Source organism: Cucurbita pepo, chromosome LG04, assembly GCF_002806865.2.
Source record: "Cucurbita pepo subsp. pepo cultivar mu-cu-16 chromosome LG04, ASM280686v2, whole genome shotgun sequence".
NCBI lineage: Eukaryota > Viridiplantae > Streptophyta > Magnoliopsida > Cucurbitales > Cucurbitaceae > Cucurbita > Cucurbita pepo.
In genome coordinates, this window is record NC_036641.1 from 11,095,107 (window position 1) to 11,113,519 (window position 18,413).

An 18,413-nucleotide genomic window follows, 5' to 3' on the forward strand; every position below is an offset into this window, starting at 1 on the left:
CGACAGGTGTCAGCATCGGATAGGCTTTTTTTTATTTTCCTTTTTAAACATTTTTTCTCTCCTCTTTTCTTTTTTTTTTTAATTTTAGTTTTGCGTTTTTAAAAATTCAGGCAAAGGTTAGATTTTGTTCCTATAGAATGATAAAACAAAGAATGTCTGGGCGTAAATGTGTAATTCGGATTTAAAAAAATAGAATAATAAAACATGACGTGGCACCAATGAGACACGTGGCCCGCATGCACTGGATCCTGGAGCCCATGGGGGCCGAGGCTCCGGTTCAAATGGACCGGACAGTGACGCGTGGTCGAACCGTTCAAACGTAAATCCTTAGCGGAGAAGAATCCTCCGGGACCGGGTCGGTAGGTGGAGTTAATATTTTGTCATTATCCGGAAAAAAATAATGATAATAATGACAATAATGATTTTAATTTTTTTTCTTGAAATAATAACAATAATTGTCTGTGGCATGAAGACAAAAAAAAACTGCTACTATACACACACACATATATATAACTTCATACGTCATTATACCAAGAATAAAATAATAATATTTTTTTTAGATATTTATTCAATATATTGACGGTTTTATTTAACGATGAACAAATAAGAGGTTAAAATTCATTTTAATATTAAAGCTATATTAAAAAAATTGTTTGTTTTGGTAACTTTGTAATGAAAAAGAATCATTAGCTTTTATGCAAATATGAAAATTAAAAATATGTACATAACATTTAAGTCTAAGCTAAATATACAACTGAGTTTCAAAACCCAACTTATTGGATTTTTTTTTTCTTTTTTTGGATCACCAATTAAATTAAAAAGACAGAGATCATTGGCATCCGAGTTGTCTCCAACATCTTTAAGAATGATTCATTTAATCATTAACGTTTAAGTTGGTAAGTTTTTAAACTTTCAATTTTGTATTTAATAGATTTTTTAATTTTGAATTTCTCTATTAGAATCTTGACCTATTTGCATTTTTTTAAATTCATGTACCTATTCGATACAAAATTTAAAGTATATGATACTATTGGCATAAAATTCAAATATTAGACGTTATCTTAGATAGGTAATTAAAAATTCACTGGGAGTTTAAACATAATTTAATGAAACAAACAATAATAGAAGCAAATTGGCTACAAATAGCTATAAATGGGGAACGGGTTATAGAAGCAAACTAAGCTTATAGCTTGACTAATTTATTAATGCATACGTATTTTGTTACAGCTATCTAAAATGTAGTGTTTAAGTGACAGAAACTAATTCTACATTGCCCATATAGAATAGCATATGCATATGCAAAAGGCCAAGCTCGAGCAGTTGTAATAAATAAGGATAAAAATGACTTCAATTTACCTGTTCGCCACTCGCTGATTGGCTTTTCTCTTCCTCGACTTGTTCGAGCAATGCTACGAGCTCTGCTTCGGTAAGGCTCTCCAGGCGTTTCTACAGACAGTGAATTGTTAGGGAGGTTGGTAAGAAAGGCATTGGAAAATCAAAACAAAACTGCCATTCAAGAGGAAAAGAGAAGTTTAGTTAAAAGGGCATTCTACAAATGGCTTAAATCACTCTCAAACGTGATAATCCTGAAAAAGGTCCATTGATTGTCGTTTTATATCACACACCATACCTCCATGACTTTGTCTTCGTAGTCACGTAGTTGTTGAGCATATGTCATATCCTTATTTGAAACTCTAAACATATATGTGGAAATCCATGCAAGCGTTAAACCCAAAACCAGTACAAGCTGAACCACGTTACCTGCTTGCATAGGATCAAACCCAGCAAACTGCACAAGACATCAGGACAGAACAATATAAATCGCACACGTTAGACGAAGAAGATGTTAGGAATCACGACTTTCCACAATGATATGATATTGTCCACTTTGAGCATAAGCTCTCATGGCTTTGCTTTGGGCTTCCCCCAAAAGGTCTCATACCAATGGAGATAGTATTCCTCACTTATAAATCCATGATCTTCCACTAAATTAACCAATGTGGGACTCACTCCCAATAATCCTCAACAGAAGAGTGACCGAACAATATAAATTTTGAATAAAAGAACAACTCTAAAGTTTTTCTCCTCAGTTTACAGTAGGAAACATGGCCGGAAAATTGACCAAGTATAGAAGAGAGGGAACAATCAGCTATTAAAGGAAAAGTGAAATATCTTACCTCTAATCCACTTTTCAACCCAAATCCAAGAACTGTGACACCCAATCCAATTAATAGAACATCCTTCCTTGTGTAACCAAAAGGTGTTTGCTGCAGAAAGAAAAAAGAGTGAAAAAGATCTCATTTGTTATTCCTGATAATACTCGATATGGAAAGCTATAAGGTTATATATCAGATAAATGAGAAACCGAACTTTTTTTTATCTCCAGTGATAGGCATAATCATCTTAGCTGGTTAGTAACATTTCATCATGCATTGCATTGATAAAGCACATAAGGACATAGAAATGTCATCTTAGGCTGTGCCTTCATCTAACATTTTCGTTTAAACTTTGTCGAAGTAAACCAACGCTGCCTATTAGTAAGAAGATACTTCGCTTGTTTACAGACATGCACATGTAATTTATGTCATTATATTATCATGCCATCAGGTGATACTAACTGAGATTTAAATTCCCAGTAAAACATTGTTCACTTTTGTTTTTGTGGACTGCATATATTTCGTGGAAATCAGCTGAAAACTTCTATAAATGCATCTACCATCTACTCAAGAAGCAGATAATATATAATCATGACTGGTAGTTGCCTTGCCTTGGATTGATTTGTTGGATCATCCTCGCTGCTGCTTGTGTTTGAAGAGCTACTGTCCCTAGAGACAGTGAGGACAACTTTCTTTGTGCCAAAGAATCCTTTCGTTGGGAAATCAATAGGTTCCTTTTTTGACATCCTTTGACTACTTCCTCTCTCTGAAAAACAAAAAAATATAGCAACCACCTTAGGTAAATTCTTGTCGAATTTAGGGCAATACACTCCATTACGGACCAAAGTGGACAAAATCAAAATCATTTCCATAAGAAAATAGCACTTCTGCAAGGGGACGAGCTTTTGTTGAGTATACACGTTGCTGGTCCTCAACCAAAGTGGATTTAAACAGAGCCTATTGGGAGTTGTCATTGAGAAGAGACATTGACGAACAATCTATATTATTCACCATTAGTTTTTCACCAACTTGGGTTCATTTATTTTAATGCGTTAAATTCATACTATAATTTGTGGTATCTTTTAAAGCTTTCACAATAAACAATCAGCAAATTGTGCATGGTCAGTTCAACATAGCTCAAGACTTCCAATCAAATAACACGCCAAAAACTAGCAACCTAACCAGTTCATGATTGCAAGAAACAATCCACAACTATTACTTCTTCAAGAACAAGACCATTAAAATTGACTAACCTCTGGCAAAATGTCCGTAAACTCTCGCCCTCTGTGGCAAGACTGGAGCAGCCGAAAAACCTAAAAACAAGGTTCCCTCTCTTTCACAGAAGATTCGGGAATTGGGGATTCCATGTGTAAAAACAGCCATCCCTACTAGATTCTCCAAATGAAAACCTTCCAGAAGTCAGCGATTAACAAAAACCTAAAAGTTTCGAGCATCAAAATTGAAAGTGTACAGAGGAGGAGACATGGATGAGATGAAGCAGTGACATACCGGCGCCAATTGGCTGGTTTATCAATCAAGGATTGAAACTTCTTTTCACGTACAAGTAGAAGAGTGATTACGGCTCAAAGCTCTTGAGATTACAGAAATTGGCGGTAAAAACGAAAGCAAGGCGGAAGAATGGTGGCTGAAATCAGTTACGAATGTGCAGCAGGGAATGATTGGTTCATAGCTCACCTTAGCGGGTGGAGTATAAAATCTGAGATCAGTTTCTATTTCACATATGATTAATGAAAAAAAGAATAAAAATGAAAATGAAATAAAAAAAAAGATGNGACACGTATTTAATTACAAAAATATTATTACCATTATTTAATATTCTTAATTAATTCAACAATGAAATAAAAATGTCACAAATTGAAAAAAAAATATTAAAATAAAAAGTTTTACTATGTTTGTTCCAGTCTTTCAGCTAAAAGTGTGACATTTGAGTTTGGATAGGTACGACCTCATGATTTGGGAAAAACGGAGGTGCTGGCTAAGTATAGGATAGACAAAATACACCTAAATTGATTAACATAATTCATTTTCCTCACTTTTTGGCGAGTTGCGTGATAAGCAAAAAAGCATAGTAGGCAGGAAAAGAAAGATTGTCCGATCTTCTGCGAGGGCAACTCTTGATGACGAGCTCACCAAACAATGTTGTAAGTCTGATAGAAGTTTAAGACATTGTCTATTATGGATCTGAAAGCTTTTTAGTTTAACGTGTATGTAGGAATAAAAATTCAAATCATTGAACCTTTCAATTAAGAATCCATCGCGTTAGTCAATTGAGTTATTTTTTAGGTTAACAATTAATGTATAACTATTAAATATTTATAAATAAAAATATCAATCATAATATTGCTAGATAAATAAAGTTGAATTTTGGTACTAAATTAGAAGAAGACATTTTAATATAGTAATTTAATTTAATGTGCAAATTAACCTTAATTTAAAATTAAAAAAATAGACTTAAATCTTAACTTAACATAAAAGTATATATATTCATAAATTTTGCATTATATCTAAAAAAAATATTTTTAAATTTTAAGAAGTTTCAACCACGCGTTTAAAACTTAAAAAGTCTAAAAAAAATATAAAATATTTTTATTCATGGTTTTAGATGAAAATGGTTGGTAATTTATTTTTAAAAATACTCTTAAATTTTTTATAACATTTCAAATACTAAGTCCTACTAACACCTTAAACCCTAAACTTAAAAAAAAAAAAAAAACTTATTAATTTAAAAATTATTCATACAATTTTATAAATAGCATTAACTCTTTTATCTTTATAAAAAAAAAGTTAAAATTTTTATTACAGTTTATTGCTACTTCCTAGATTATCTATAAATATTTTAATGTTACTTTGGAAAGTTCAGAAGTATTTTTTATATACAGTAATAATATAAACTTAATTTTGAATTTTTTTAAAAGATTTTAAAGTTATTTTTTTGAAGTCTTAAAAACGATATTAATGAAATTTTGAAAAATAAAGAATATTTTTTAAATAGTTTTCAAAGTTAATATATATATTTATAATTTTAAAAATAAAATATTAAGAATTTGTAAAGTCTGTTACACCCAGCGGGTAGAAAAAGAAAAACGCCGTTTTGTTGATATTCTTCCGTGCATTGTTTGTGTAATTAATAATTAATTATCATAAACCTGGTTGACCCTTCTCCCGTATCTTGCGAAATCAGCAACCATTTTGGTTTTGATTATTCTTCTTCCAAACTAATTTTTTTGTCCACTAGTGGATTCCGATTATTCGGTGGTTCCCGTCAATTTTGTTAATAATAAAATCTATCTCAAAAATACATTTATTAAAATTCAACCACTTAAATTCAAATTAATTCGGTTTACTCTAAAATTATTTATTTTGTGTTTACATTATGAGTCATTTGGTGGAAGTTATAAAATCTAGGCATATATATATTTATATATATATATATATATATAAAATATAATTTTGTGGTATTATAAGCTAGATTCTAACCCATTTTAATAATTAATATACATTTTCCGTCTATTTTAAAATTAAAAATTAAAAATATATTATTTTGTGGATGCCCACTTCTTATAAGTATATTTTCAATATATATATATATATATATATACATTTTCATCTATATTAAAAAAAATAAATTAATTAATTTTGAATCTAATTATTTGCTTATAAAATACATTGATTTATTATGATTTTATTTAAAGATTATATTGAAAATTCCAAACTTTAAAATGACTATATTTTAAAAAAATAATAAATAGGAAAAAATTGTTCGGGAGAATCGATCCCAGCAAAAATAAATGAAGAATCTGGCGGGATGGGAAATGAAATAAGCGGCAGAGTAGGGACAAGAACCTCCCGTCTCCACCATGAACATCTTTAGTTTCAATCCAGCCTAATCACCCCATTCTCGTCCCATAAGCATCTCTCGTTTCAATTCAACCGAATGAATGAATTTTTCAAACCTTAATCCAAAAATACAAAGCAACGAGAAAACAACAAAAGCAATTTCGGTGTGATATGGATAGTAGATAGGGCCAAAGCAGTTCTTGAATGCCAGAGTGGACCAAAGCTCTTTTTCTGTAGACCAATAATAATAAATTATTATAAACTATGATTTAAATAATAATAATAATAATAAATATATAAATTTAGGACATGGAGAGTTTGGTGGTTGCGAATGACAAGTAAATCGAATCAAATTTTGCCATTCCCAATTATTTGTTGGGTGCTCTGTCTTTATTATTTATTACCAAAATATATTTATATTTAAGGTCTCAATATTTTTATTTTTATTTTTATTTTTATTTTAACTAATTCAACGCAATNATTTTTATTTTTATTTTTATCAAATAAATATTTGACCTAATCAATTTTATTTATTTATTTATTTATTCACAAACCTAATAATCTNCACAAACTTTAAATATTTATTATAAAATTTTAATTAATTATTTTATGTTTCTAATTCTATTTTTATTTTTTCAAGCTTCTATTTAAATTATGTTTATTTAAATAAATAGTTAAATATTAGAAAAAATCAATTTTAATTTTAATTTTAATTTTTAAATAATTGATGAACTAATTTTTAGGAAAGTCCAAAAAAGAATACAAAGGTTAATAAAGTAATTTTATAATTTAATAAATAAACAGCTCAAAATGAGAGATTTTTTTAATAATTTAACCCCAAAAAGAAACCGGCCAATTTTTTTTCTCTCTCTGTCGTATTCATGCATAAATTCAAGCATTGGCGAGAGAGATTCCATTATCGGCGCAACTACCACTTTCCCCACTTTTGCCAAACAAGCACTCTCTATGGGGAACTCAGCGTTCTGTGCGCCTTCGATGGCCTCCAATGGCGCCGCGAAGGTCTTAACCTTGGACGGAAACTTGCAGAGCTTCACGAAGCCAGTGAAGGCCGCTGAATTAATGATCGAGCATTCCGGAAAATTCCTCTGCGATTCCGGCGATCTCAAGGTCGGCCACCGGATTCCAGGCCTTTTGACGGAGGAGTATCTTGAGGGCGGCCGATTGTACTTTCTACTTCCGATGGATCTTCTTTATTCTGTGTTGACGATCGAGGAAATGAGTTCTCTCACCTACATCGCTACGAAGGCTCTGAAACGTGGAAATTCAAGTGGATTTGGAAGGATCTTCCCTGTTTTGATCAGTGAACTCTGTATTTTTCCGTCGGATGTCAATGGATTGAAATCGGCGGATGGCGATGGAGAGAATAATCAAAGTTCAAAGCCGGTGCAGAGATTGATGTCGAAACAGAGATCGTGGAAGCCGGCGCTCGAAACCATTGCTGAAACTTCGTGCACATAGAAAGAAAGAGGATCGCAATCGAAATCGCAAATATGTGTGAGATTAATTACATTACAAATAATGCATAGCATTTTTGCTTCGATAATCGTAGATATAATAAACATCGGAAATTTTATCCATTCTTCATAGATATATATCATTGTATATATTGTGAAGTGATGAGGGGATGCACGTCTTTTTCTGAACATTTTCCTTTTCCTTTTCCTTTTCCTTTCGGATATTGTGTAGAATTGACTTTCAATGGAAATGGAAAAGTCTAAGCAATCATAGTGGCCGTCACTTCGACTTCAGAAATCCTTATCAAGTTTTATTCCATAGATGATTTTGAAATGTTTATGATAGGCTATAAACTTTTACATAAATACGGAACTTTCACTTTTTAAGTTTCTCGTGTTCAAACTTGTAACAAATAACGACCTAATCCCCAAAAAAAGTTAATCAACATTTTGGTAAAATTGGTTATAGAAATCTGCAAATTTCAGCACTGAATTCTCCGCCATTAAAGCCTCACATCCTTCAACTCCATCGATCAATTTCAGTAACCGTAATTCCAGATCTCACTTCCAACTCCATTAACGTCTCCTACAAGATGAACCCTCCCTCAATGTCTAGATATCACACCAACTACGTTACTGTGCGTTTTCTTTTTCCCTCAATCTGGAAAAGATAGAAATAAGGAAATATTTTCAATGTCGTTTGGTTGTTTTTTTTTTCTTTTTTGAGTTCCTTAAAGTAGACCATAGCTATTTAATAGTGAAAAGTTAACCGAGTTTGGAACGATTCTAGGGGATTATGACGTCATAATCTTAGTTGGACATGGAACGCGTTCAGTGTTTTTTTTTCTCATTTATTAGTATTAATACGTTTCGATGTTATCAACATTTATATTGACCTTGCTCTCTCATCTCTGAAAGGTATTCCAATGGCGGATCAGACCCAGAAGCCAGAGCTTTTTGAACTCAACAATGGAACCATTCAGGTTCTCCTTTCCAACCTTGGTTGCACCATCATTTCTCTCGTTGTTCCGGACAAAAATGGTAACAAACAATTTGTATTTGACTTTTTTCCGTTCAGTTTTTCGTGGTTTTCTTTCTGAGTTGCTGATCTTGTACTATATTGAATTTTGAAGGGAAATTGGCTGATGTCGTCCTTGGACTCGACTCTCTCGACTTGTATCAGGTAAGATTTTTCGCTTTTTCTGGCGATCCATTTGAGTTCGATGTTCCGCGATTCAAATCAAATGGTTGTGGATATGTCGAGATTGACGGAATTTTAGGGTTTATATATGGCCTGCATGATTGTGAGGATTGCGATTGCAGGAATTGAGCTGAATTTCGTTATGTTTGTGGATACGAGTTTCTTATGTTGGTTGGATTTCATTGTGAACAGGAGGGTCTTTCACCTTATTTTGGCTGCATTGTTGGTCGAGTCGCAAACAGAATCAAAGACGGGAAGTTTACACTCGATGGGCAAGAATACTCTTTGTCGATTAACAGACCTCCAAACAGTCTCCATGGTAAGGAATTAGAAAATTCAAATATCTGTTATCTCTTGGATCTTGAATTGCAGAGAATTCTAAACGAAACCTTATATTTTATTCAAATAATGTCCTGAGCTGCTGTGAATTAATTCTTTGATCATCGACTTTTAGTTCCCCATTTGTTATTTCAACTTTATATTCGAACATTAGGTTTTTCCCCCATTATCTACCTTGACGGGAATCTTGGATGTTGATCGTGTTCATATCAGTCTAGATAAGGGCTTAAAATGTTTCTGTTTTCCTTTTTTGTTCTAATTGAAGTACCCTCTTCAGATATGTTACATTTCAGAGTGATATGAGTACATGGAGCAAACTTTTGTCTGTGTGATACCATCTTTAGGAGTAGTCTAAAGCATTGTCTCTTCTTCCTTCAGGTGGGCACCAAGGATTTGACAAGAAAGTATGGGAGGCGAGCAATTACATAAGGGGCGAGAATGCATCGATCACCTTTAAGTATCACAGTGCTGATGGAGAGGAAGGTATGATAATGTTGGTGTTCACTCTTTTCCGTTCATCCAAATGATACTACTTACGAACATTAGCAATTTTTTCCCCTGGTAATAGGTTACCCAGGAGCTGTCTCCGTTACTGCAACTTACACACTCACTTCAAGCACAACAATGAGGCTTGACATGGAGGCAATTCCTGAAAACAAGGCCACCATAATCAACTTGGCTCAACACACCTACTGGAACTTAGGTGGGCATAGCTCTGGGAATATTCTCAACCATTCAATTCAACTTTGGGCAAACCATTTTACTCCAGTTGATGAGAACACGGTCCCAACCGGAGAAATCGTGCCTGTCAAAGACACCCCCTTTGATTTCACTACTGAAAAGATGATCGGTAGCTCTATTAGTGAGGTTGGCATGGGATACGATCACAATTACGTGCTTGACTGCGGAGACGAAAAATCAGGTTTGAAGCATGTTGCAAAAGTGAAGGAACCATCAAGTGGAAGGGTCCTGGACTTGTGGAGCAATGCCCCTGGAGTGCAGTTTTACACTGGAAACTATGTCAAGGATATTGTGGGCAAAGAACGTGCTGTTTATGGTAAGCATGCAGGTCTGTGTTTGGAGACGCAAGGATTCCCCAACGCGGTGAACCAACCGAACTTCCCATCTGTTGTGGTTCAACCGGGCGGGAAGTACCAGCACACCATGCTATTTGAGTTTTCAGTTGAATAGGTTGCTGAGTTTTTGATTGTGACAATAATAAGGTTCATTCCATGCTATTTGGTTGTTGTTCTTGTTCTATCAAACAAGTGGATGAGTTGTTTTGAGACAATAGGAATCCTACAGTTGTTTCAATTGCTTGTGTGATTTTGAAGCATCATATTCTTTTAATGGTATAGAATCCCAAGCATCATGTTCTTTTAGTTGGAGATGTCACCATTTTCCCCCCTTTTTATATATCAGTGAGCGTTCAGACTGATGAAAGATCCCACCTTTTAAGGCCACCGTTGTCCACATCATCCTTTACCTTAGGAATCTCTCGACCCTATCGAAAGTACTTGCATTCAAAGGTAGTTTTTGGTTTATGGGATTCTTGATGCTATTCCAAGACATGTTTGGATGATTAGTAAATTTTGAACATGGAAGTCCAATAAATCTGTCATTTCGACTTGGTAAATCAAATGGTTGAGGAGTATTTCAGGTATGAAAATCTCTCACCTAATGACTATATCTAACATAAGTAGACAATATTAGCGGTGGGATTATAAATGACAGGGTGGACTGGATTATAAATGACAGGGTGGACTGGATTATAAATGACAGAGTATTGGAGCCAGAATGACTATATGTAACATAAGTGACTATTATAAGCCAGAATGACTATATGTAACATAAGTGACTATTATAAGCCAGAATGACTATATGTAACATAAGTGACTATTATAAATGAAAGGGTATTGGAGCCAAAATGACTATATGTAACATAAGTGACTATTATAAATGACATTGGACTATTATAAATGACAGGGTATTGGAGCCAGAATGACTATATGTAACATAAGTGACTATTATAAATGACAGGGTATCGAAGCCAGAATGACTATATGTAACATAAGTGGACAATAGTATTAGAGCCAGCAGACACTGGGGTATTAGAGCTAGAATGACTATATGTAACATAAGTAGACAATAGTAGACACTGGGGTATCAAAGCCAGAATGACTATATGTAACATAAGTGGACAATATTAGCGATGGCTAGACTATTATAAATGACAGGATGGTATCAGAGCGAGGCACTGAGATCCATCGTGAAGCTGACGACAAGACAGAACGAGCTGGATTGTGAGATTCCACATCGATTGGAGAAGAGAATGAAGCATTCCCTTAAACCTCTCTAGTAAATGCGTTTTAAAATTGTGAAAAGAGAACTCTGAAACGAAGCATTCCCTGAAATCTCTCTAGAGATGCATAAAACTGTGAAGCGAAAGGAAAGGAAAGGAATATCATGCGGCAATACTCATTAAGTAAATAAACATCCCGTGGAATTGGAAAGAGAGAGAATTTATATACTTGGAGCCAAAATAATGGCATAAAATAGTTTGTTCATCTTTCCGTGGGTGACTCCCATAGATGTTCCTGGTACTCCGCACTTATTTCTTGTCTAGGGCGCTCACAATTGCAGTTGCGGCACATCATGTTCCGTCTGTAATTAAAAAAGTCACATCTACAGAAGGCAAATGCTTTGGCATTAATGCTTTTGTAACTTGAAAGGCTAATCCCAAAATCAAAACATATGGGTGCAAGAGATGGTAAGCAAACTCACGAGGGGCATTCCCATTCTCCTGGACTCAGCTCCCTCTTTGGACGACGTTCTCGGCATCGCAAGCATTCCTTCTTACTCGCAAAGTTCATGAATTCACATCTGAAACAAGTTTCACTTAGATAAGCTCCTCTCCATGTCATTTTGTCAGATAAGTATTATGTACTTACTGCGGGCAGATCCAATCTCCCTTCTTCATTCCAATTTCATCAACATTATTAATCTTCTTCCGCCTCTTGCTTTTGCACTTTAAGCACTGAATGTTTCTTGAGAAGTTCATGAATTTACACCTATTACAGAGTCAATAGAACATGTAAGAGTTCAATCATGGATGATAATACTTTATATTTGTTGCCTTGAACTCGTAAGAATATCGCCTAATTTATCTATAAGCTCTCAGTAGAGAAACTACAAATATTTAAAAACTGAACTATCTGTGAGCAAGTTCTTACTCTGGGCAGATCCAATCTCCGCTCTTCATTTCTATATCATCTGCCCCAACTCTTTTAGGACCTTCTTCCTTGCATTTTAAACATCTTTTGTTTCTCGAAAAATTCAAAAAATTGCACCTGCAGAAACATAAACATGAAGAGGATTTGTGTAACAGATATTGTCCTTTAGGCTTCTGTTTTTAAAACGCGTATGCTAGAAAGAAGTTTCCATATTCTTATAAAGAATGCTTCGTTTTCCTCCCCAACCGATGTGGGATCTCACAATCCACCCCCATTAGGGGCCTAACATCCTCGCTGGCACACCGCTCGGTGTCTAGCTCTTATATCATTTGTAACCGCCAAAGCCCACCGCTAGCAGATATTGTCCTTACTCCCCTGCTTCGTTCTCCTTCCTAATCGATGTGGGATCTCACAATCCACCCCCCTTCAAAGCTCAGCGTCCTTGCTGGCACACCACTTGGTGTTTAGCTTTGATATCATTTGTAACAGCCCAAACCCACCGCTAGCAAATATTGTCCTCACCCCCCGCTTCATTCTCCTTCTCAACCGATGGGGGATCTCACAATCCACCCCCCTTCGAAGCTCAGCATCCTCGCTGACACACCGCTCAGTGTCTAGCTCTGATACCATTTGTAACAGCCCAAACCCACCGCTAGCAGATATTGTCCTCTTTGGGCTTTCCCTTTCAAACTTTCCCTCAAGGTTTTTAAGACGTGCTAGGAGGGGGTTTCCACACTCTTATAAAGAATGCTTCGTTCTCCTCCTCAACCAACGTGGAATCTCACACAAAATTAGTTGAGCTAAATTAGCTTTCTACCTGCTTTCTAGCCCCAACTCAAAGCACAAACACTAACAATACTATCCAGTATGCCATTGTTTTTCACATCAAAAGAAACATAGAAATCCAAGCTAATAGAAAAAGAAGTTTAGATATAACTTACTTTGAGCACATCCAATCTCCTCTTTTCATCTCAACATCTTTAGACAATGCATCATTTGTAAGTTTTGAAGGCTTTTCTTTTCTTGATGGAGTTTTTGTATCAGCTTTCACTGCTGCAGCTGCCTCAATGGGTTCTTCACTCAGTTCAGATATCTCAGAAAGCAATTTCCTGATAGAGACTTCGACATGCTCTCTACCCAAAGCTTTGTCCCCTCCAGACAAAACAAGTGGATCCAATGCATAGGCCAACAATATTCTAGCTATATCCACAGTTCTTGCAGCTTCTGTTTCCTTCATAATAACATAAGCTCTATCACAGGAGCCTCGAAGGTTGCAAGTACTACAAACCTGTACAGAGTAGATACACTCAAATGAAACACAGGCCTTATATGGCAAAATAATTATGATATTTAAGTGAGAATACATGCCTCCCCTTCATCTAGATGCACATAAGCCCTTAACCTTTTAGCTGAATTGACAACTTTCCGGAAGAGATTGGGACATCCATCCTTCATTACCGTTTGAATATCATCTCTGGACAATGACCTGCACGAAGAACAGTGAAGGATTCTAGTCGAGCCATGAGAAATGTACCCGTGTGAGATCCCACATTGGTTGGAGTAGAAAACTCTTCCTAACATACGGGTTTTAAAGCTAACGATGATGTGTAATGGGACAAAGTGGATAATATTTGCTGGTGGTAGGCTTCGGATGTTACAAATGGTATCAACCGTAAGACTGGATGGTGTAATAGCAACGATGTTGGGCTCCCAAGTGGAGTGAATTGTGAGATCACACATTGGTTGGAGTGTATCATTCCTTATAAGCGTGTGAAAAACTCTCCCTAATAGACGTGCTTTGAAATTATGAAGCTGACGAAAATTATGAAGCTGACGGCTTACATAATGGCTAAAATTGACAATATTTGCCGGTTGTTTGAAGGTTACAACCTAAAATCCCAAAGTTCACTACCAAAGTTCACTACTAGTGTACTTTCATGGATATGAATCATACATTCCCAAGTAATGCAACCATCACCATGTCAGTATCAAATCCAATTTCAATTCAACAATTCTAAAAGGAAAACTCACTCTAGAATATCGTGGCGGTCGCGTGCAAAGCTAAGGCAAGCATCCTTCAGCACGTTCATGTCGCTGTAATCAGTCTCGGATGGCGAAACTGCATCACTACTGCTCCCATCTCCGTTTGCATCTTCCGAAGGAGGTTCGATCAAGTAACCTTTGGTCTTCAGGCCGTCGACAAAGGAAATCCATTCAGGCCAGGGGTGGTGAATGAGGCTGGAGTGTGGTTGAGGCGCATCAACGCCGTCGTCGCCGGCGGAATCTAGCGTAGTAGAAGAGCTGCACTTGATGAAGAATCTTCTGGGGAAGAGGAGTGGCGATAGAGATCTGGATGTTGCTCGGGAGATTGCAGTGCCGAAGTGTAGGAATTTTGTAGGGGACATGATATGCTGGATTTCAAAAAATGTATATATATATATATATATCTTTTTTTACCTAAATATTCCGCTTGCAAAAAAAGAAGAAAAAACGGCGGTAAACTTGTAAAACCTATTTAGTTCCGCCACAGGCAGCGGTCCTCCTATCTCCTCGATTCCATCGCCGGCGGCTCTGCCCGAGCTGCGTCGTTGGGCGTGGTTGAGGCTGTTGCTTCTCTAGCCGCTGCTGTTTCCATGTCCCAGGTACGAAGCGTGTCCGTTTTGTAATAAAGTTAAAGGTGAACTTTCAAATTTCTCGTTCTCGTTGATCTCAATCTTCTGATTAGTTTTGTTGGCGATGAATCTGTGTTAGTTTCGAGGGATTTTTGGAAGGAATTTTGGATTAGTAATCTTCTGATTGTACTTTTCAAATCCCTCCTCTGCGGTTGCATGCCCGTGTGCACTTAATGACGATGTTTCACTTTTAATCTCAGCTTTTCTTGACTACTACGATGTACCATACAAAGTTGTCGAGGTCAATCCATTCAGTAAGAAAGAAATTAAGTGGTCGGAGTATAAGAAGGTGCCAATATTGGTGGTTGATGGCGAACAGCTGGTTGACTCCTCAGGTATTGTTTCATTGTTCTGAATGTTCTACTTTATATTCATAATAGTAAATCTCTATCTGTATTACTAACTCCTGGCAATGGCATTGCTGCAGCCATAATCGACCAGTTGAGCCACAAGGCTTTGTTGGATAAGAATGCTTCTTCTGTCTCTGAAGAGGATGAAGAAACTAAGTGGCGTAGGTAGGTTTTTGCTTCTGTATCTAAATCGTTCTTCCATGCAATTGAATTTCACATGTGAATTTTGTATTCTAAGGGGGAGGGGAAGAGGGATTGACGATTGCTTATTAGGTTCGGTCACTTATATCTGTATGATCATATACTTGATTATAGATACATCCTATCACAATATATCATATTATAAATATGTCAATTTATCACATATCTCGGACCATAACATATCTCGTATCATTTTCATATCACATCACAACATATATATATATATATATATATATAGATATATATATATTCTTCATTCATATATCGTATCATAATCATATCATTTCGTATACACTTTGTAGTCATATCGTTTCCATATGCATATCTTAGCCATATCGTTTCCTAAACTAGTCATAGTCTTATCGTCCTTAAACATCTCATAGTTGTATCATTTCATGAACATGCCTTAGTCATATCGTTTCTCAACGTGTCCTAAATCATATCGTTTCATAAATGTATCCAAAGCAAAGGCTACGTATGTTCTGCGTCTTGTTGGGCTATTGGACAGTTCCATCTGGTTTAAACTTGAGCTAAAACCAGATGCATGGTGGTTTAGTGACTTGCAAGTCCATTTTTGTGTGTGTGGTGGGGGATGATAATTGAATTCTTATTCATTATTAGTATGAAACCTTTTGGTTTTTGATTTCTTTCATTTGTTTAAATTTAAATTGATGCAGATGGGTAGACAATCACTTGGTACATGTCTTATTCATTATTAGTATGAAATCTCACTTGCTAGTAATGGTATAACCAAATCATGAATTTTTTACTGAAATGTTCTTCTTAGCAAACAAATCTCCACGCTGATCGAGGATTTTCATTGGCATTTTTTGGTAGTCCCATTCAGTCAGTCTTTACTCTACACCTCAAAGATTTCCATGTGATGCTAGGGAAATTTCGACATTCTCCTTTATTTGGATAACAATTTATACTGCAGCTAGTTTCTGATTATGTTGGGAGATTAAACTCTTGATTTTGAGAGATTTAAAATGCGTCTATTACGGAAAGGTTTTCTACACCCTTATAAAGAACGCTTCGTTCTCCTCCCCAACCAATGTGGGATCTCACAATCTACCCCCTTCGGGGCCCAGCGCCCTCGCTGACACTCGTTCCCTTCTCCAATCGATGTGGGACCCTCACAATCCACCCCCTTCGGGGCCCAACATCCTTGCTGGCACACCACCTCGTGTCCACCCCCCTTCGGGGCTTAGCCTCTTCGCTGGTACATCGCCCAATGTCCGGCTCTGATATCATTTGTTATTGTCCTGTTTGGGCTTTCCCTTCCAGGCTTACTCTCAAGGTTTTTAAAACACGTCTACTGGAGAGAGGTTTCCAAGACTTGGGCGGTTACATTCTCATTCTCATGGTTACTTCATTTTGATTTAGGATTAACAAAATATGAGCTTAGGTTATTGATTTTATTGAGTTTGGGATCGAGATTGAAAATAAACTTAGTGATTCTCGAGTTTGTTAAGCTATATTTAATTCATCCGCTTCTCTTGTCAATTCTGTTCTTAGGTAATTTTGGCTTTGCGGAGAAGACTACTGTAGAGTATGCTGGAGCCGCCGCTATGTATTGCATATCAAAGAAATGAAAGAAGAAATATAATATTACCGATGAGCGTGGGCAGATGCTTTGGATGGACGGGACTTTTTAGGTATGTACTCTGTAGTGTTAACTGTTCTTTTATCTTTTTTTTTTCTCTTCTTCTCACCCTTGGAGTTTGTTTTTTAAGCATTAGTCTCTTTTCATGAAAAGTTTCATGTCTTGTTAAAGAGAAGAAAAGAAGAAAAGGAGGTTTCAGACATCAATTTAGGACTTAAACATGTAGTTGGTCTTTTAGAATCAATTGTCCTTCACATCAACGCTTAGAGAGAGATGTGAAATTCACAACCTTGTGTTTGAAAAGTTCTGTCAGTGTCAGTGTTTTTCTTCAATGACGTGAAGAAGTTCATGAATGGTTGTTGTTTTGCGTTTTTAGGAGGCTCAAAGCTTAATCTAGCTGATCTTGCGGTGTTCGGCGTATTAAGAAGACCCATACGTTACTTGAGGTCTGGGAAAGACATGGTGGAGAACACACGCATTGGCGAGTGGTACACCAGGATGGAGAGCACTATTGGAGACTCCTCCAGGATCATATCCTAATCTCTCTTCTCTCATCAACTCTCATTGATTTTCTGGGCGTTGGTTACCCTTTGTTCTTCTCTTTAGGGGTACATTTGACGTCCCACGTTGTTGGGAGGAGAACAAACCACCATTTATATGTGTATGAAAACTTTCCTCTAGCATATGCGTTTTAAAGCCTTGAGAGAAAGCCCGAAAAGGAAAGTCCAAATAAGACAATATCTACTAGCGGTAGATCTGGATCGTTACAAATGGTATCAAAGCCAGACACCAGACGATGTGCGAGCCTTCTCGCTGTTCTCTAAAGGGGTAGACATGAGGCAGTGTGCTAGTAAGGATGTTGGGCCCAAAGGGGGTGGATTTGGGGGCGGTACCACATCAGTTGGAGGAAGGAAAGAGTGTCAGCGAGGATGCTGGCCCCGAAAGGGTGGATTGTGATGTTCCACATTGTTGGAGAGGAGAACAAACCACCATTTATATAAGTATAGAAACCTTCCCCTAGCAGACGCGTTTTAAAGCTCTAAGGGGAAGCCCGAAAAGAAAAGCCCAAAAAGAACAATATCTCGTTACCGTACACAAAGTCTATATATGCAAATTTTGATATCCCAATTAATTTTTTTGATCAACTGACATTGTGTTACCATGAGAAAATGGTGTCATCAGTATCAAAGTAATAATAAGAATCTTCCTCTTTTTTCCCTTTTATACTGTTTTAAATGTTCCTATGTTTTTTTAATGTGAATGTACTGTTCATGTGAATCGATATGTTGAGGATGATGATCGTTCTCCTACTCGGACATTAA

The 18,413-nt window shown here is 36.2% G+C and overlaps 5 protein-coding genes across 11 annotated transcripts; 3 read left to right on the plus strand and 2 right to left on the minus strand.

Annotated features, from left to right (window-relative positions):
• Positions 1-1,167: 1,167 nt before the first annotated feature.
• On the minus strand, positions 1,168-3,884 carry LOC111792315. Of its 5 annotated transcripts, none has more exons than XM_023673694.1 (6): positions 3,666-3,884; positions 3,410-3,551; positions 2,768-2,922; positions 2,178-2,267; positions 1,631-1,789; positions 1,168-1,446 (listed from the first exon to the last, which is right to left on the minus strand). In XM_023673694.1, the coding sequence occupies exons 2-6, from the start codon at positions 3,537-3,539 to the stop codon at positions 1,348-1,350; spliced, it is 633 nt and encodes a 210-aa protein (XP_023529462.1). In that variant the 5' UTR covers positions 3,540-3,551; positions 3,666-3,884; the 3' UTR covers positions 1,168-1,347. The 5 variants fall into 5 exon arrangements, with proteins under 5 accessions (XP_023529462.1, XP_023529463.1, XP_023529464.1 ...); XM_023673695.1 differs by having other exon boundaries at positions 3,410-3,565; XM_023673696.1 differs by having other exon boundaries at positions 3,410-3,593.
• Positions 3,885-6,931: 3,047 nt separating this feature from the next.
• Positions 6,932-7,754, plus strand: LOC111793899. The gene has a single exon (XM_023675968.1). It carries the CDS (start codon positions 6,981-6,983, stop codon positions 7,491-7,493), a length of 513 nt encoding a protein of 170 aa, XP_023531736.1. The 5' UTR covers positions 6,932-6,980; the 3' UTR covers positions 7,494-7,754.
• A 601-nt stretch (positions 7,755-8,355) lies between these two features.
• LOC111793898 (aldose 1-epimerase) lies at positions 8,356-10,356 on the plus strand. Its single transcript, XM_023675967.1, has 5 exons — positions 8,356-8,530; positions 8,623-8,672; positions 8,883-9,009; positions 9,408-9,512; positions 9,598-10,356. Exons 1-5 carry the CDS (start codon positions 8,416-8,418, stop codon positions 10,218-10,220), a joined length of 1,020 nt encoding a protein of 339 aa, XP_023531735.1. The 5' UTR covers positions 8,356-8,415; the 3' UTR covers positions 10,221-10,356.
• A 796-nt stretch (positions 10,357-11,152) lies between these two features.
• On the minus strand, positions 11,153-15,110 carry LOC111792258 (zinc finger protein VAR3, chloroplastic-like). 3 transcript variants are annotated; one of them, XM_023673616.1, is made up of 9 exons: positions 14,774-15,109; positions 14,294-14,673; positions 13,631-13,748; positions 13,204-13,550; positions 12,263-12,379; positions 11,981-12,100; positions 11,814-11,912; positions 11,561-11,714; positions 11,153-11,464 (listed from the first exon to the last, which is right to left on the minus strand). In XM_023673616.1, exons 2-8 carry the CDS (start codon positions 14,665-14,667, stop codon positions 11,594-11,596), a joined length of 1,296 nt encoding a protein of 431 aa, XP_023529384.1. In that variant the 5' UTR covers positions 14,668-14,673; positions 14,774-15,109; the 3' UTR covers positions 11,153-11,464; positions 11,561-11,593. The 3 variants fall into 3 exon arrangements, with proteins under 3 accessions (XP_023529384.1, XP_023529385.1, XP_023529383.1); XM_023673617.1 differs by having other exon boundaries at positions 11,153-11,693; positions 14,774-15,110; XM_023673615.1 differs by having other exon boundaries at positions 11,153-11,714.
• LOC111793360 (prostaglandin E synthase 2-like) lies at positions 14,666-17,771 on the plus strand. The gene is made up of 6 exons (XM_023675204.1): positions 14,666-14,689; positions 14,882-14,939; positions 15,135-15,269; positions 15,362-15,449; positions 17,004-17,143; positions 17,468-17,771. The coding sequence occupies exons 1-5, from the start codon at positions 14,666-14,668 to the stop codon at positions 17,005-17,007; spliced, it is 309 nt and encodes a 102-aa protein (XP_023530972.1). The 3' UTR covers positions 17,008-17,143; positions 17,468-17,771.
• The last annotated feature ends 642 nt before the right edge of the window (positions 17,772-18,413 follow it).

Excerpts from the sequence above, each read along its gene's own strand:
- LOC111792315 (XM_023673694.1), bottom strand. The coding sequence starts at position 3,539 with ATGGCTGTTTTTACACATGGAATCCCCAATTCCCGAATCTTCTGTGAA. Across the intron at positions 1,790-2,177 it reads GGTTGAAAAGTGGATTAGAG|TTTGCTGGGTTTGATCCTAT; the intron begins GTAAGATATTTC and ends TGTCTTGTGCAG. Across the intron at positions 1,447-1,630 it reads ACGAAGACAAAGTCATGGAG|AAACGCCTGGAGAGCCTTAC; the intron begins GTATGGTGTGTG and ends CACTGTCTGTAG.
- LOC111793899 (XM_023675968.1), top strand. The coding sequence starts at position 6,981 with ATGGGGAACTCAGCGTTCTGTGCGCCTTCGATGGCCTCCAATGGCGCC.
- LOC111793898 (XM_023675967.1), top strand. The coding sequence starts at position 8,416 with ATGGCGGATCAGACCCAGAAGCCAGAGCTTTTTGAACTCAACAATGGA. Across the intron at positions 8,531-8,622 it reads CGTTGTTCCGGACAAAAATG|GGAAATTGGCTGATGTCGTC; the intron begins GTAACAAACAAT and ends TGAATTTTGAAG. Across the intron at positions 8,673-8,882 it reads ACTCTCTCGACTTGTATCAG|GAGGGTCTTTCACCTTATTT; the intron begins GTAAGATTTTTC and ends CATTGTGAACAG.
- LOC111793360 (XM_023675204.1), top strand. The coding sequence starts at position 14,666 with ATGATATGCTGGATTTCAAAAAAT. Across the intron at positions 14,690-14,881 it reads TATGCTGGATTTCAAAAAAT|CCGCTGCTGTTTCCATGTCC; the intron begins GTATATATATAT and ends TTGCTTCTCTAG. Across the intron at positions 14,940-15,134 it reads GTTTTGTAATAAAGTTAAAG|CTTTTCTTGACTACTACGAT; the intron begins GTGAACTTTCAA and ends TTTTAATCTCAG.
- LOC111792258 (XM_023673616.1), bottom strand. The coding sequence starts at position 14,667 with ATGTCCCCTACAAAATTCCTACACTTCGGCACTGCAATCTCCCGAGCA. Across the intron at positions 12,380-13,203 it reads GGAGATTGGATGTGCTCAAA|GTGCAATTTTTTGAATTTTT; the intron begins GTAAGTTATATC and ends ATGTTTCTGCAG. Across the intron at positions 11,715-11,813 it reads GGAGAATGGGAATGCCCCTC|ATGTGACTTTTTTAATTACA; the intron begins GTGAGTTTGCTT and ends TGCCTTCTGTAG.